We start from the raw sequence: 14,129 nt of genomic DNA on the forward strand, positions 1-14,129 counted from the left end.
ACACTGTGGGGACTTTCCTCTCATCCCGTCCCCACAGTGACCTCGAGTCAAGGAAGGAAGGGAGGAAAGGAGGGAAGTAAAGGAGGGAAGGGAGGAAGGGAGGGAAAGGAGGGAAGGGAGGAAGGAAGGGAGGAAAGGAGGGAAAGGGTCTTCCTTCCTTCCTTCCTCCATCCCCCTTGCTTCCTTCTCCGCTCCCTCCTTCTCTCTTTCTTTCCTTCCTCCCTCCCTCCTTTCCTTCCTCCATCCCCCTTGCTTCCTTCCCCGCTCCCTCCTTTCCTTCCTTCCTCCCTCCCTCCCTCCTTCCCTTCCAGGAGGGTTAATAGTGTAAACTGTACATTTTTTACCTTTCCGGTGGATTTGACTCCCTTCCTCCCTCCTTTCCTTCCTCCCTCCCTCCCTCCTTTCCTCCCTTCCTCCCTCCCTCCCTCCTTTCCTTCCTCCCTCCTTTCCTTCCTTCCTCCCTCCCTCCCTCCTTTCCTTCCTCCCTCCCTCCCTCCCTCCCTCCCTCCCCCCTCCGTCCTTCCCTTCCAGGAGGGTTGATAGTGTAAACTCTGTATTTTGTGTTTTTTTACCTTTCCGGTGGATTTGACTCCCTCCCTCCCTCCTTTCCTCCCTCCCTCCCTCCCTCCCTCCCTCCCTCCTTTCCTCCCTCCCTCCCTCCCTCCCTCCCTTCCAGGAGGGTTAATAGTGTAAACTGTACATTTTTTACCTTTCCGGTGGACTTGACTCCCTTCCAGACGCAGAAGTAAACCAGAATCCAGACGGCCACCAGACACAACATGAGCTCCCAGTTCATCTTCCCCGGGTGGTCGAGACCAGGAGAGATATTCAGCACCTTGTGCCTGAAACACGGAGACATTAAAACTATCATGAGGCGTTCAGGAACTAACAGGAGCATGGGAGTCAGCATGTTGGAGCACAGAGCTTCCTTTAAATACAACCATGAAGAAGAGATAGAAGAGGAATGATGATGATGATGATGATGATGATGATGATGATGATGATGATGATGATGGTGTCAAGTGGAACAATCAAATCCCTCTATAAACTGAAAATGACTGCAGGGCATTCAGGAATTAAAACAATTGTGGTGCGTTCAAGAACTAACCTGACTGCACGGCATTAAGGAATTGAACATGAATTGTGGGGCGTTCAGGGACCAAAACTATCGTGGGGCGTTCAGGGACCAAAATAATTGTGGGGCGTTCAGGGATTAACAGGAGCATGGGAGTCAGCATGTTGGAGCATGTTGGAGCACAGAGCTTCCTTTAAATACAACCATGAAGAAGAGATAGAAGAGGAATGATGATGATGATGATGATGATGATGGTGATGATGATAGTGGCATCAGGTGCAACAATCAAGTCCCTCTATAAACTTTAAATAGTCAAAGTCTAACCATGCAGTCTGTCACGTCTCTGGATTTACGACTCAGTGATCAGCTGATGTGATGACGTCATTATTTTTTCTGCTGTAGCGTGTGCGGTGGTAAAGTGTACGTGTCGGCCCTTTAATGACTAATAATAAAAACCAGATCTAACCAGTTCCATTATAAGCTCACTCCCCAGCAGCTCGCGTTACTGCAAACACTGCAAACCAGTCACAGTCACCTCCTTTCCTTCCTCCCTGCCTTCTTTCTTACCTTCCTCTTTTCCTTTCTCCCTCCCTCGTTCCTTATTTCCTCCGTCCTTCCTTCCTTTCGTTCCTTCCATCTGTCCTTCCTCCCTCCCTCCTTCTCTCCTCCCTTCCTTCTTTCCTTCCTCGGTCCTTCCTTCCTTCCTTCCTTCCTTCCATCTGTTCTTCCTCCCTCCCTCCTTCTCTCCTCCCTTCCTTCTTTCCTTCCTCCATCCCCCTTTCTTCTTCCTTCCTTCCTTCCTTCTTTCTTCCCTTCCTCCCTCCCTCCCTCCTTCTCTTTCTTTCCTCCCCCCTACCTTCCTTCCTTCCTTCTTTCCTCCTTCCTTCCTTCCTTTCCTTCCTCCCTGCCTTCTTTCTTACCTTCCTCTTTTCCTTTCTCCCTCCCTCGTTCCTTATTTCCTCCGTCCTTCCTTCCTTTCGTTCCTTCCATCTGTCCTTCCTCCCTCCCTCCTTCTCTCCTCCCTTCCTTCTTTCCTTCCTCGGTCCTTCCTTCCTTCCTTCCATCTGTCCTTCCTCCCTCCCTCCTTCTCTCCTCCCTTCCTTCTTTCCTTCCTCCATCCCCCTTTCTTCTTCCTTCCTTCCTTCCTTCCTTCTTTCTTCCCTTCCTCCCTCCCTCCTTCTCTTTCTTTCCTCCCCCCTACCTTCCTTCCTTCCTTCTTTCCTCCGTCCTTCCTTCCTTTCCTTCCTCCCTCCTTCCTTCCTTCCTTCCTTCCTCCCTTCCTTTCAATGAGTGTCCTCTAAAGGGTTAATGAAGAACATCTGACCACACTGCAAATAATTGATTTAAACTCATCTTAATACAACGATACACCTCCAAAACACACACAGCTAAGTCACATGAACTCTTTTCAACCCTCCTGTTGTCCTCGTGTCAAGGAAGGAAGGAAGGGAGGAAGAAGGAAGGAAGGAAAGTAGGGAGGGAGGAAAGGATGAAGGGTAAGGAAAGGAGGGAGGAAGAAAGGGAGGAAAGGAAAGAAGTAAGGGAGGTAGGGGAGGTAGGAGAGGAAGGAAGAAAGGAAGGAAAGAAGGGAGGAATAAGGAAGGAAGGAAAGGAGGAAGGAAGGAAGGAAGGAAGGGAGGAAAGAAGGAAGGAAAGCAGGGAGTAAGGAAGGAGAACAGGAAGGAAGGAAGGAGGGAAGGAGGGAAGGAAGGAGGGAAGGAGGGAAGGAAGGAAGGAAGGAAGGAAGGAAGAAAGGGGGATGGAGGAAGGAAGTGAGGAAAGAGAAAGGAAGGAAAGAAGGAAGGGAAGAAAGAGAGAAGGAGGGATGGAGGAAGGACAGACGGAAGGAAAGAGGGAAAGAAGGAAAGGAGGAAGGGAGGAACAGTCAAAACAGACAGGGTCAATTTGACCCGGAGGACGATACGAAGGTTAAGGTCACACCGGGAGGCCATGACAACATAAAACATGATTTATTTCTCTCATTGAGTCTAAATGTGATGTTTTACAGCCTCTACAGACTCATTCACACCTTCACTGGTTCTAAACTTTTATTAAAATCATGTTAGAGACTCATTCTGTTCATGTACAACCTGTAACTATAGCAACCATAGAACAACCTGTATCTATAGCAACCATAGAGCAACCTGTATCTATAGCAACCATAGCGCAACCTGTATCTATAGCAACCGTAACACGACCTGTATCTATAGCAACCATAGAACAACCTGTATCTATAGCAACCATAACACAACCTGTATCTATAGCAACCATAGCACAACCTGTATCTATAGCAACCATAGCACAACCTGTATATATAGCAACCATAGAACAACCTGTATCTATAGCAACCATAACACAACCTGTATCTATAGCAACCATAGCACAACCTGTATCTATAGCAACCATAGCACAACCTGTATATATAGCAACCATAGAACAACCTGTATCTATAGCAACCATAACACAACCTGTATCTATAGCAACCATAGCGCAACCTGTATCTATAGCAACTGTAGCACAACCTGTATCTATAGCAACCATAGCACAACCTGTATCTATAGCAACCCTAGCGCAACCTGTATCTATAGCAACCATAGAACAACCTGTATCTATAGCAACCATAGAACAACCTGTGTCTATAGCAACCATAGCACAACCTGTATCTATAGCAACCATAGAACAACCTGTATCTATAGCAACCATAGAACAACCTGTAACTGTAGCAACCATAGAACAACCTGTGTCTATGGCAACCATAGCACAACCTGTATCTATAGCAACCATAGAGCAACCTGTATCTATAGCAACCATAGAACAACCTGTATCTATAGCAACCATAGCACAACCTGTATCTATAGCAACCATAGAACAACCTGTATCTATAGCAACCATAGAACAACCTGTATCTATAGCAACCATAGAGCAACCTGTATCTATAGCAACCATAGCACGACCTGTATCTATAGCAACCATAGAACAACCTGTATCTATAGCAACCATAGAACAACCTGTATCTATAGCAACCGTAGCACAACCTGTATCTATAGCAACCGTAGACACGTGTCAATCAAGGAAAAGCAAATATAGAAGTACAGCCCTGTTTAAACTTCCTGTCGTCCTCCCGGGTCAAAGTGACCCCGTCTGTTTGACTGTTCCTTCCTTCCTTCCTTCCTTCCGTCCTTCCTTCTGTCTGTCCTCCCTCCCTCCCTCCCTCCCTCCTTGTCTCTTTCTTTCCTTCCTCTCTCTTTCTTCCCTTCCTTCTTTCCTTCTTCCATCCCCCTTTCTTCCTTCCTTCCTTCATCCCTCCTTCCTTTCCTTCCTTCTTTCCTCCCTCCCTCCCTTCTTTCCTCCCCCCTACCTTCCTCCATTCCTTCTTTCCTTCCTTCCTCCCTTCCTATTTGCCTTTCTCCCTCCTACCTTCCTTCCTTCCTTCCTTTTTTCCTTTCTCCCTCCCTTCCTTCATATATCAATAATTCCCTAAAACAGCTGATCAAAGTAGCTTTTTAACAAATGAACAGGAGGAAATATTACTTTTTGTTGGAGACTACTTTCAACAACTGGACCAATGAATGTTCCCTTTGGTTTAAATGAAGGTAAAGTTTATGGAAACCTCTCAGGTGGTAAAGTCTATTATTTATTTATTATATTATAAAACAGTTTTTCTTCCCATCATGCTTCACTGCTGACAGGTATGTTGATGTTTTGGGTTTGACTCAGCAGCAGGTCGCCGGTTTAGCCGAGCTGAAAACACAGCAGCATATTTCAGAGAGGATAAAGAGATTTACACCAGGAGGAGGTTAATCTGCTGCTACAATAAAAGCATCACACAGCGGAGGAGGAGGAGGTCACATGATCAGCTGTTTGAAACCCGCCGTCAGCTGACTCCTAACTGGGACAACTCACAAGAACTGAATCCAATAAAACCATTAAAACCATTAAAACCATTAAAATCCAAACTATAGTTACAACAAACCTGAAGAGAATGAATGCTGGCAGACACAACAGCAGCGAGGCGTTCAGGGACTAAACACAGCATGGGGCGTTTGAGGGGTTCAGGAACGAAAACAACAAGAAACTAAAACAATCCACAATGAAAATGACTGCGGTGCGTTCAGGAACTATACTGACTGCGGGGCATTCAGGAACTATACTGATTGCGGGGCATTCAGGAACTATACTGACTGCGGGGCATTCAGGAACTATACTGACTGCGGGGCATTCAGGACTTTTAGAAATTAAAACTATTGTGAGCTGTTCCAAAAGGATAATGACTGTGATGCATTCAGGAACCAAAATAATTATGGGGTTTTAAGCAATCCACAATGAAAACAATCCACAATGAAAACAATCCACAATGAAAATGACTGCGGTGCGTTCAATAACTATACTGACTTTGGGGCATTCAGGAATTAAAATAAATGTTGGTGTTCAGGAACCAAAATAATTGTGGGGAATTTAGAAACTAAAACAATCCACAATGAAAATTACTGCGGTGTGTTCAGGAATTAAAACAATTGTGGGGCTTTTAGAAATTAAAACTATTGTGAGCTGTTCCAAAAGGAAAATTATTGTGATGCGTTCAGGAACCAAAATAATTATGGGGTTTTAAACAATCCACAATGAAAATGACTGCAGTTCATTCAAGAACTATACTGACTGCGGGGCATTCAGGAATTAAAACAATTGTGGGGCGTTCAGGAACTATACTGACTGCGGGGCATTCAGGAATTAAAACAATTGTGGTGTTCAGGAACTATACTGACTGTGGGGCATTCAGGAATTAAACATGAAAGTTGGTTTTCAGGAACCAAAACTATTGTGGGGCTTTTAGAAACTAAAACAATCCACAATGAAAATGAATGTGGTGCGTTCAAGAACTATAATGATTGCAGGGTATTCAGGAATTAAAACAATTGTGGGGCATTCAGGAACTATACTGATTGCAGGGAATTCAGCAATTAAAATAATTGTGGGGCATTTAGAAACTAAAACAATTGTGAGCTGTTCCACAATGAAAATGACTGTGATGCGTTCAGGAACCAAAACTATTGTAGAGCGTTCCAAAATGAAAATAATGACTCTGGGGCATTCAGTAATTTAAACTATCATGAAATGTTCAGGAACAACTAAAACAATTGTGGTGCGTTCAGGAACTATACTGACTGCGGGGCATTCAGGAATTAAACATGAACGTTGGTGTTCAGGAACCAAAATAATTGTGATGCGTTCAGGAACAAACAATTGTGAGCTGTTCCAAAATTAAAATGACAGTGATGCATTCAGGAACTAAAATAAGTGTGGGGCATTAAGAAACTAAAACAATTGTAATTCCAAAATGAAATTAAAAACTATCATGAAATGTTCAGGAACAACTAAAATAATTGTGATGCGTTCAGGAACAAACAGTCATGAGGCGTTCAAGTCCCTCTATAAAGTGGTGTAATTAGCCAAAGTCTAACATGCAGTCTGTCACGTCTCTGGATTTATGACTCAGTGATCAGCTGATGTGATAATGTGTCGATGTGTTGAACTATACGTGCCCTTTAATGACTAACCAAACATGAACCAACCTGTCCCACGCTCCCACACTGAGCCTGAACTCATCGTCACACCACACACAACAAACAAACACCCAGAGAACTCACTCCCAGAACTCGATGATGGGCGAGCGGGCGTCGGCCAGCTCGGCGCAGGTCAGGTTTCCCACCATGGTGACGTTGGCCATGCTGCCGTTCTTACAGTCCGAGTGGCGGAAGATCTCGATGCAGTTGGGCGTGTTCCATTCGTTGCCGCAGGACGCCCACGGGAGGACGGAGTTAAAGGACTTGATCAGGTAGTAGAAGCCCCACGCCAGCACCATGATGTAGTACGTGTTGCAGAAGAAGACGATCACCATGGAGGCGTAACCGAGACCTGAGGACGAAGACGGGAGACGATTTATTAATATCATACTCTTTATAAAGCTCATTCATCCATCCATCCATCCTTCCTTCCTTCCTTCCTTCCTTCCTTCCTTCCTTCCTTCCTTTCTTCCTTCCTTCCTCCTTTTCTTCTTTCCTTCCCCCTCCTTTCCTTCTTTCTTCCTTCCTTCTTTCCTTTCCTCCCTTCCTTCCTCCCTCCCTTCCCTCCCTTCCTCCCACCGTCCTTCCTCCCTTCCTTCTTTCCTCTGTCCTTCTTTCCTTCTTTCCTCCCTTCCTCATTCCTTTCCTCCCTCCCTTCCTCCTTCCTCCCTTTCTTCTTTCCTCTGTCCTTCTTTCCTACCTTCCTCCCTTCCTCGTTCCTTTCCTCCCTCCCTTCCTCCTCCCTTCCTCCCTTCCTTCTTTCCTTTCCTTTCCTCCCTTCCTTCCTCTCTCCTTTTCTTCTTCCCTTCCTTCCTCCCTCCTTTTCTTCTTTCCTTCCTTCCTTCCATCTTTCCTTCCTTTCTTGACTCGAGGACAACAGGAGGGTTAAACTAGTTTTAAAAGCAGCATCAGGTTTGTTAAAAGTCAGACTGAATGCTCCTGAAAATGTCAAATGGTGTAACCACAAAAGAATGATATATATTACATATTTTATCCACCTAGAGAGAAAGGAAGAAAGATGAAGGAGGAAGAAGAGAAAGAACAAGAAGTAGGAGGAGAAAAGATAGGAAGAGAGAAGGACAAGGAGAAAGAAAAGGAAGAGGAAGAGGAGAAAGAAAGAAAGAAGAATAAGACCCAGCATCAGAAATTTGATGCTGGGTCCACAAAAAAAAGAATGTGTGAAGTTATTCATGCGTTTATTTTCACATTTTAACCCTTTAAATTTAAACTAAACCACATGGACACTAAAACACATCACTGACTCTTTATATCACTGATTTGAATCCTGAGCTGCAGACTGATGACGTTTTATTGTGAAGGAACACTTTAACATTCAGCTCTTAATTGAACCTTTAATCAAACTCTCGTCTTTATTTTACGTTTAAACTAAACCACATGGACACTAACAACCTCACTGACCCTTTATGTAACAAAAATCAATAATAAAGTAAATCTTGTGATGGTGTGTTATGAGTTTATGATCCTCAGTAACACCTGACAGTCTGACTGACCCTGAACTCATCACCTGACAGTCTGACCGACCCTGAACTCATCACCTGAACATGAAGCTCTGACCGACCCCTGAACTCATCACCTGACAGTCTGACTGACCCTGAACTCATCACCTGAACACGAAGCTCTGACTGACCCTGAACTCATCACCTGAACATGAAGCTCTGATCGACCCCTGAACTCATCACCTGAACACGAAGCTCTGACTGACCCTGAACTCATCACCTGAACATGTAGCTCTGACCAACCCCTGAACTCATCACCTGAACATGAAGCTCTGACCGACCCCTGAACTCATCACCTGAACATGTAGCTCTGACCTACCCCTGAACTCATCACCTGAACATGAAGCTCTGACTGACCCTGAACTCATCACCTGAACACGAAGCTCTGACCGACCCCTGAACTCATCACCTGAACATGAAGCTCTGACCGACCCTGAACTCATCACCTGAACACGAAGCTCTGACTGACCCTGAACTCATCACCTGAACATGTAGCTCTGACTGACCCTGAACTCATCACCTGAACAGGAAGCTCTGACCGACCCCTGAACTCATCACCTGAACACGAAGCTCTGACCGACCCTGAACTCATCACCTGAACACGAAGCTCTGACTGACCCTGAACTCATCACCTGAACACGAAGCTCTGACCGACCCTGAACTCATCACCTGAACACGAAGCTCTGACTGACCCTGAACTCATCACCTGAACACGAAGCTCTGACTGACCCTGAACTCATCACCTGAACACGAAGCTCTGACCGACCCCTGAACTCATCACCTGAACATGAAGCTCTGACCGACCCTGAACTCATCACCTGAACACGAAGCTCTGACTGACCCTGAACTCATCACCTGAACATGTAGCTCTGACTGACCCTGAACTCATCACCTGAACACGAAGCTCTGACCGACCCTGAACTCATCACCTGAACATGAAGCTCTGACCGACCCTGAACTCATCACCTGAACATGAAGCTCTGACTGACCCTGAACTCATCACCTGAACACGAAGCTCTGACCGACCCTGAACTCATCACCTGAACACGAAGCTCTGACCGACCCTGAACTCATCACCTGAACACGAAGCTCTGACCGACCCTGAACTCATCACCTGAACACGAAGCTCTGACCGACCCTGAACTCATCACCTGAACATGAAGCTTTGACTGACCCTGAACTCATCACCTGAACACGAAGCTTTGACTGACCCTGAACTCATCACCTGAACACGAACCTCTGACCGACCCTGAACTCATCACCTGAACACGAAGCTCTGACCGACCCCTGAACTCATCACCTGAACATGAAGCTCTGACTGACCCTGAACTCATCACCTGAACATGAAGCTCTGACCGACCCTGAACTCATCACCTGAACATGTAGCTCTGACCGACCCTGAACTCATCACCTGAACACGAAGCTCTGACTGACCCTGAACTCATCACCTGAACAGGAAGCTCTGACCGACCCCTGAACTCATCACCTGAACACGAAGCTCTGACCGACCCTGAACTCATCACCTGAACACGAAGCTCTGACTGACCCTGAACTCATCACCTGAACACGAAGCTCTGACCGACCCTGAACTCATCACCTGAACACGAAGCTCTGACTGACCCTGAACTCATCACCTGAACACGAAGCTCTGACTGACCCTGAACTCATCACCTGAACATGTAGCTCTGACCGACCCTGAACTCATCACCTGAACAGAAGAAGAAGAAGCTCCACGTGTCCCGTTAATGTTAAACTACTATAAAGTTTGAACTCAGAGACCCAGAGAGACACTGAACCGTCCTAATTACTCATGACTGTGCTGAGATCAGATATAAACTGCTGACTCTAAAGCAGATAACTCTCATCTGACCTGTTTTAAGCTTTAACTCAGCTTCAGTCCATCAAACTCAAAATCACTATTCAAAAGGAGCAATCAGAGAGAAATTGGATTGTGTTAACTTCCTGTTTTCATCAGCAGTGAAAGTAGTACTCACATCCTAAAAGTACTAACACAGCATGTACAAATACTACATTACAAGTAAAAGTACTGAAGAAGAAGAAGAAGAAGAAGAAGAAGAAGAAGAAGAAGAAGAAGAAGAAGGAGAAGAAGAAGAAGAAGAAGCAGAAGAAGAAGAAGAAGAAGAAGCAGAAGAAGAAGAAGAAGAAGTAGAAGAAGAAGAAGAAGAAGAAGTAGAAGAAGAAGAAGAAGAAGAAGAAGAAGAAGAAGAAGAAGAAGAAGTTAGACTGCAAGGAAACAACTACACTTCCCATGATGCTCAGCTGTTCCTTCCTCTGACTGATATTATAATTATAATATATGACATCATTAGATTATTAATAGTGAAGCATCAGTGTTAGAGCAGCATGTAATGTAATATATATATATATTTACATTAGGGCTGTCAGCGTTAACGCATTAATCGTGATTAGATTAATGCAATCCATAACGCGTTAATTTTTTTAATCTCATTTTAATGTTGCAAGCCTTTTTGTCCCTTCTCCTCCCCCGTAGACGGCTCCTCTAGCTGTAGCGCTATGCTTTGAAGTGGCCTCCTGCAGTAAACCTACCGCGCTGATGGAAAGTAAGAGAGCTACTGGACTTTTGAACGGCTTGTTTAACTTTAAAACACTTCCAGACGCTTCAGTTGACAAGTCAAAAGTAAAATGCAACCTGTGTCAAACGGAGTTTAACTACCACCGGAGTACGTGGAGTTTGAGTTAGCACCTCCACGCTAAACACCCAGGTGCAGCCAAGCCAGCCTCAGCTCCACCAAAGGACCATTTTGGAGTGTGGGAGTCGCAGCAGAGCCGTGATTGATTCCCAGTTAAGACACTCTGGTAAGAAATGCTTTACATTATGGGCTTAAAACTGCCTTCAAATGGAAAATAACAGGATTTTAAACATGACATTCAAAACGCCATTAATCGCGATTAACTATGGAAATTCTGTGATTAATCTCGATTAAAAAATTAATCGTTTGACAGCCCTAGTTTATATATATAGTATAATGTGTGTGTTGAATGAATGAATGAATGAATGGATGAGTGGATGAGTGAATGAATGAATGAATGAATGAATGAATGAATGGATGAATGGATGAGTGGATGAGTGAATGAATGAATGAATGGATGAATGGATGAATGGATGAATGAAGGTAGAGTAGAGTAGAATGAACAGTGCAGCAGGTTTAAAGGTGACAGGAAGGTCTGAGTTAATGACATCATGTGTTTCATGTGAAGATCAAACAGCTGATAAACTGCTGAGCTAACAAAGATATGAAGGAACAAAAGACACTATCAATGTGTGTGTGTGTGTGTGTGTGTGTGTGTGTGTGTTAACCAGCCTTGTGTGCATGTGTGTGTGTGTGTGTGTGTGTGTGTGTGCATGTGTGTGTGTGTTAACCAGCCTTGTGTGCATGTGTGTGTGTGTGTGTGTGTGTGTGTTAACCAGCCTTGTGTGCATGTGTGTGTGTGTGTGTGTGTGTGTGTGTGTTAACCAGCCTTGTGTGCATGTGTGTGTCTATGTGTGTGTGTGTGTGTCTATGTGTGTAGCTCTCCAGCCGTATGTGCAAGTGTGTATGTGTGTGTGTGTATATGTGTGTGTGTGTGTGTGTGTGCATTTGTGTGCGTGCGTGTGTGCGTGTGTGTTTGTGCGTGTGTGCGTGTGTGTTTGTGCGTGTGTAGCTCTCCAGCCGTGTGTGTGTCTATGTGTGCATGTGTGTGCATGTGTCTATGTGTGTGTGTGTGTGTGTGTCTATGTGTGTGTGCATGTGTCTATGTGTGTCTGTGTGTCTATGTGTGTGTGTGTGTGTGTGTGTGTGTGTGTGTGTGTGTGTGTGTGTGTGTGTGTGTGTGTGTGTGTGTGTCTACAGTCACGTAGAGCAGGATCACAGATTACGGTCCTGATAACCCCCCCTGTTCCTGAATGTGTGTTTGCAGACTGACTGACTGACGTGTCAAACGCACCTAAACTGCTTACTGCATGGATTTATGTCTGTTGCCGTGGCGACGCGACCTCGCCTGCCACGTTAAGGGGTTTGGGTTTGTGAAACAGATGTCGGCGAGCGTTATTTGGCAGCAGGACGTCAGAGTTTTACATTCTGTTGATCTGTATCTGACATACTTCTCAATACTGAATCCTGAGTCCTTTCCTCCTTTCCTTCCTCCCTCCTTTACTTCCTTCTCCCTCCCTCCCTCCTTCTTTCCTTTCCTCCCTTCCTTCCTCTCTCCTTTCCTTCCTGTCTTCTTTTTGTTCCTTTTATCCTTCCTTCCTCCTTTCCTCCCTCCTTCTCTTTCTTCCCTACCTCTCGCTTTCCTCCTTTCCTTCCTTCCTTCCTCCCTCCTTTCCTTCCCTCCTTTTCCCTCCCTCCTTTCCTTCCGTCCTTTCCTTTCTTCCTCCCTCGTTCCTTCTTCCCTTCCTCCTTCCCTCCGTCCCTCCCCCGCTCCTTCTTTCCTTTTCTCCCTCCCTCTTTTCCTCCCTCCTTTACTTCCTTCTCCCTCCCTCCTTCTTTCCTTTCCTCCCTTCCTTCCTCCCTTCCTCCTTTCCTTCCTTGTTACTCCTTTCCTTCCTACTTTCCTTCCTTCATTCCTTCCTTCCTTCTTCCCTTTCTTCCTCCCTCCTTCCTTCTTCCCTTCCTCCTTTCCTCCCTCTTTCCTTTCTTTCTTCCTTCTTCCCTCCCTTCCTTCCTTCGTTCTTCCTCCTTTCCGCCTTTCCTCCATCCCTCCCTCCCTCCTTCCTTCTTCCCTCCCTCCCTTCCTTCATTCTTCCTCCCTTCCTTCTTCCTCCCTCCTTCCTTTTGCCCTTCCCCCTTTCCTCCTTTCCTCCCTCCCTCCTTCCTTTCTTCCACCTCCCTCCCTCCCTACTTTCTTCCTTCTTCCTCCCTTCCTTCCTTCCTCCTTTCCGCCTTTCCTCCATCCCTCCCTCCCTCCCCCTTCTTCCCTCCCTCCTTTCTTCATTCTTCCTCCCTTCCTTTCTTCCTCCCTTCCTTCTTCCTCCCTTCCTTCCCTTCCTTTCTTTCTTCCTTTTTTCCTCCCTTCCTTCCCTTCCTTTCTTTCTTCCTTCTTTCCTCCTTTCCTTCCTTCCTCCTTCTTCCCTTCCTCCTTTCCTCCTTTCCTCCCTCCCTTCCTTCCCTCCTTTCATCCTTCCTGCTGTCCTTCCTTCCTTCCTTCTTTTTATCCCTCCTTCCTTCCTTCTTCCTCCCTTCCGTCCTTGTCTCGAGGACAACAGGAGGAACGTATGAACGTATGAATGAATGAATGAATGAATGAAGTCTGACTTTCATTCTTTCTTTCTTTCTTTTAGGATGAACACAGGATTAAACCCTTTAAGTTTTATTTCTCCCAACATGACGATAGAAACTCCAGTGAGATAAAAAGACGATCTGCACCTTTAAAGAGCGGAGCGATGTTCCACACGTTGATGCTGCCGGCCTTCATGAACTGACCCAGAGCGATCTCCAGGAAGAAGATCGGGATTCCTCCCACGAAGATGAAGAGCAGGTAAGGGATGAGGAAGACTCCTGCAGGAGGAAACACAGAGAGAGAGACGTTCAAGGACAGTCGGATATTTGATAACTGAGACTTGTATGCATGTTTTTTTATATATAGTTAGTTATAGTGTCTGGTGTCCTCCAGCCAAGGAAGGAAGGGAGGAAGAAGGAAGGAAAGGAGGGAGAGAAGAAGGAAGGAAGGAGGGAGGGAAGGAAGGAAAGCAGGGAGGAAGGAAGGAACGAGGGAAGGAAGGAGGGAGGGAGGGAAGGAAGAAAGGAAAGGAGGGAGGAAGGGAGGAAGAAGGAAGGAAATGAGGGAGAGAAGAAGGAAGGAAGGAGGGAGGGAAGGAAGGAAGGAAGGAAGGAAAGTAGGAAAGTAGGAAAGTAGGAAAGTAGGAAAGTAGGCAGGAAGAAAAGTAGGAAAATAGGAAGGAAGGAAGGAAAGGAGGGAGGGAGGGAAGAAAGGAATGAAGGAAAGGAGGGAGGG

The 14,129-nt window shown here is 45.7% G+C and overlaps 1 protein-coding gene across 1 annotated transcript; it reads right to left on the minus strand.

Moving 5' to 3' along the window:
* Positions 1 to 709: 709 nt before the first annotated feature.
* On the minus strand, positions 710 to 13,672 carry LOC128354825 (sodium- and chloride-dependent creatine transporter 1-like; the record flags this gene model as incomplete). The annotated part of the gene is made up of 3 exons (XM_053314975.1): positions 710 to 842; positions 6,721 to 6,988; positions 13,541 to 13,672. Coding segments are annotated over 3 exons (533 nt in total), but the record flags the coding sequence as incomplete, so codon positions are not given.
* Positions 13,673 to 14,129: the final 457 nt, after the last annotated feature.

This window comes from Scomber japonicus, unplaced genomic scaffold (assembly GCF_027409825.1).
Source record: "Scomber japonicus isolate fScoJap1 unplaced genomic scaffold, fScoJap1.pri scaffold_658, whole genome shotgun sequence".
Classification (NCBI taxonomy): Eukaryota; Metazoa; Chordata; class Actinopteri; order Scombriformes; family Scombridae; genus Scomber; species Scomber japonicus.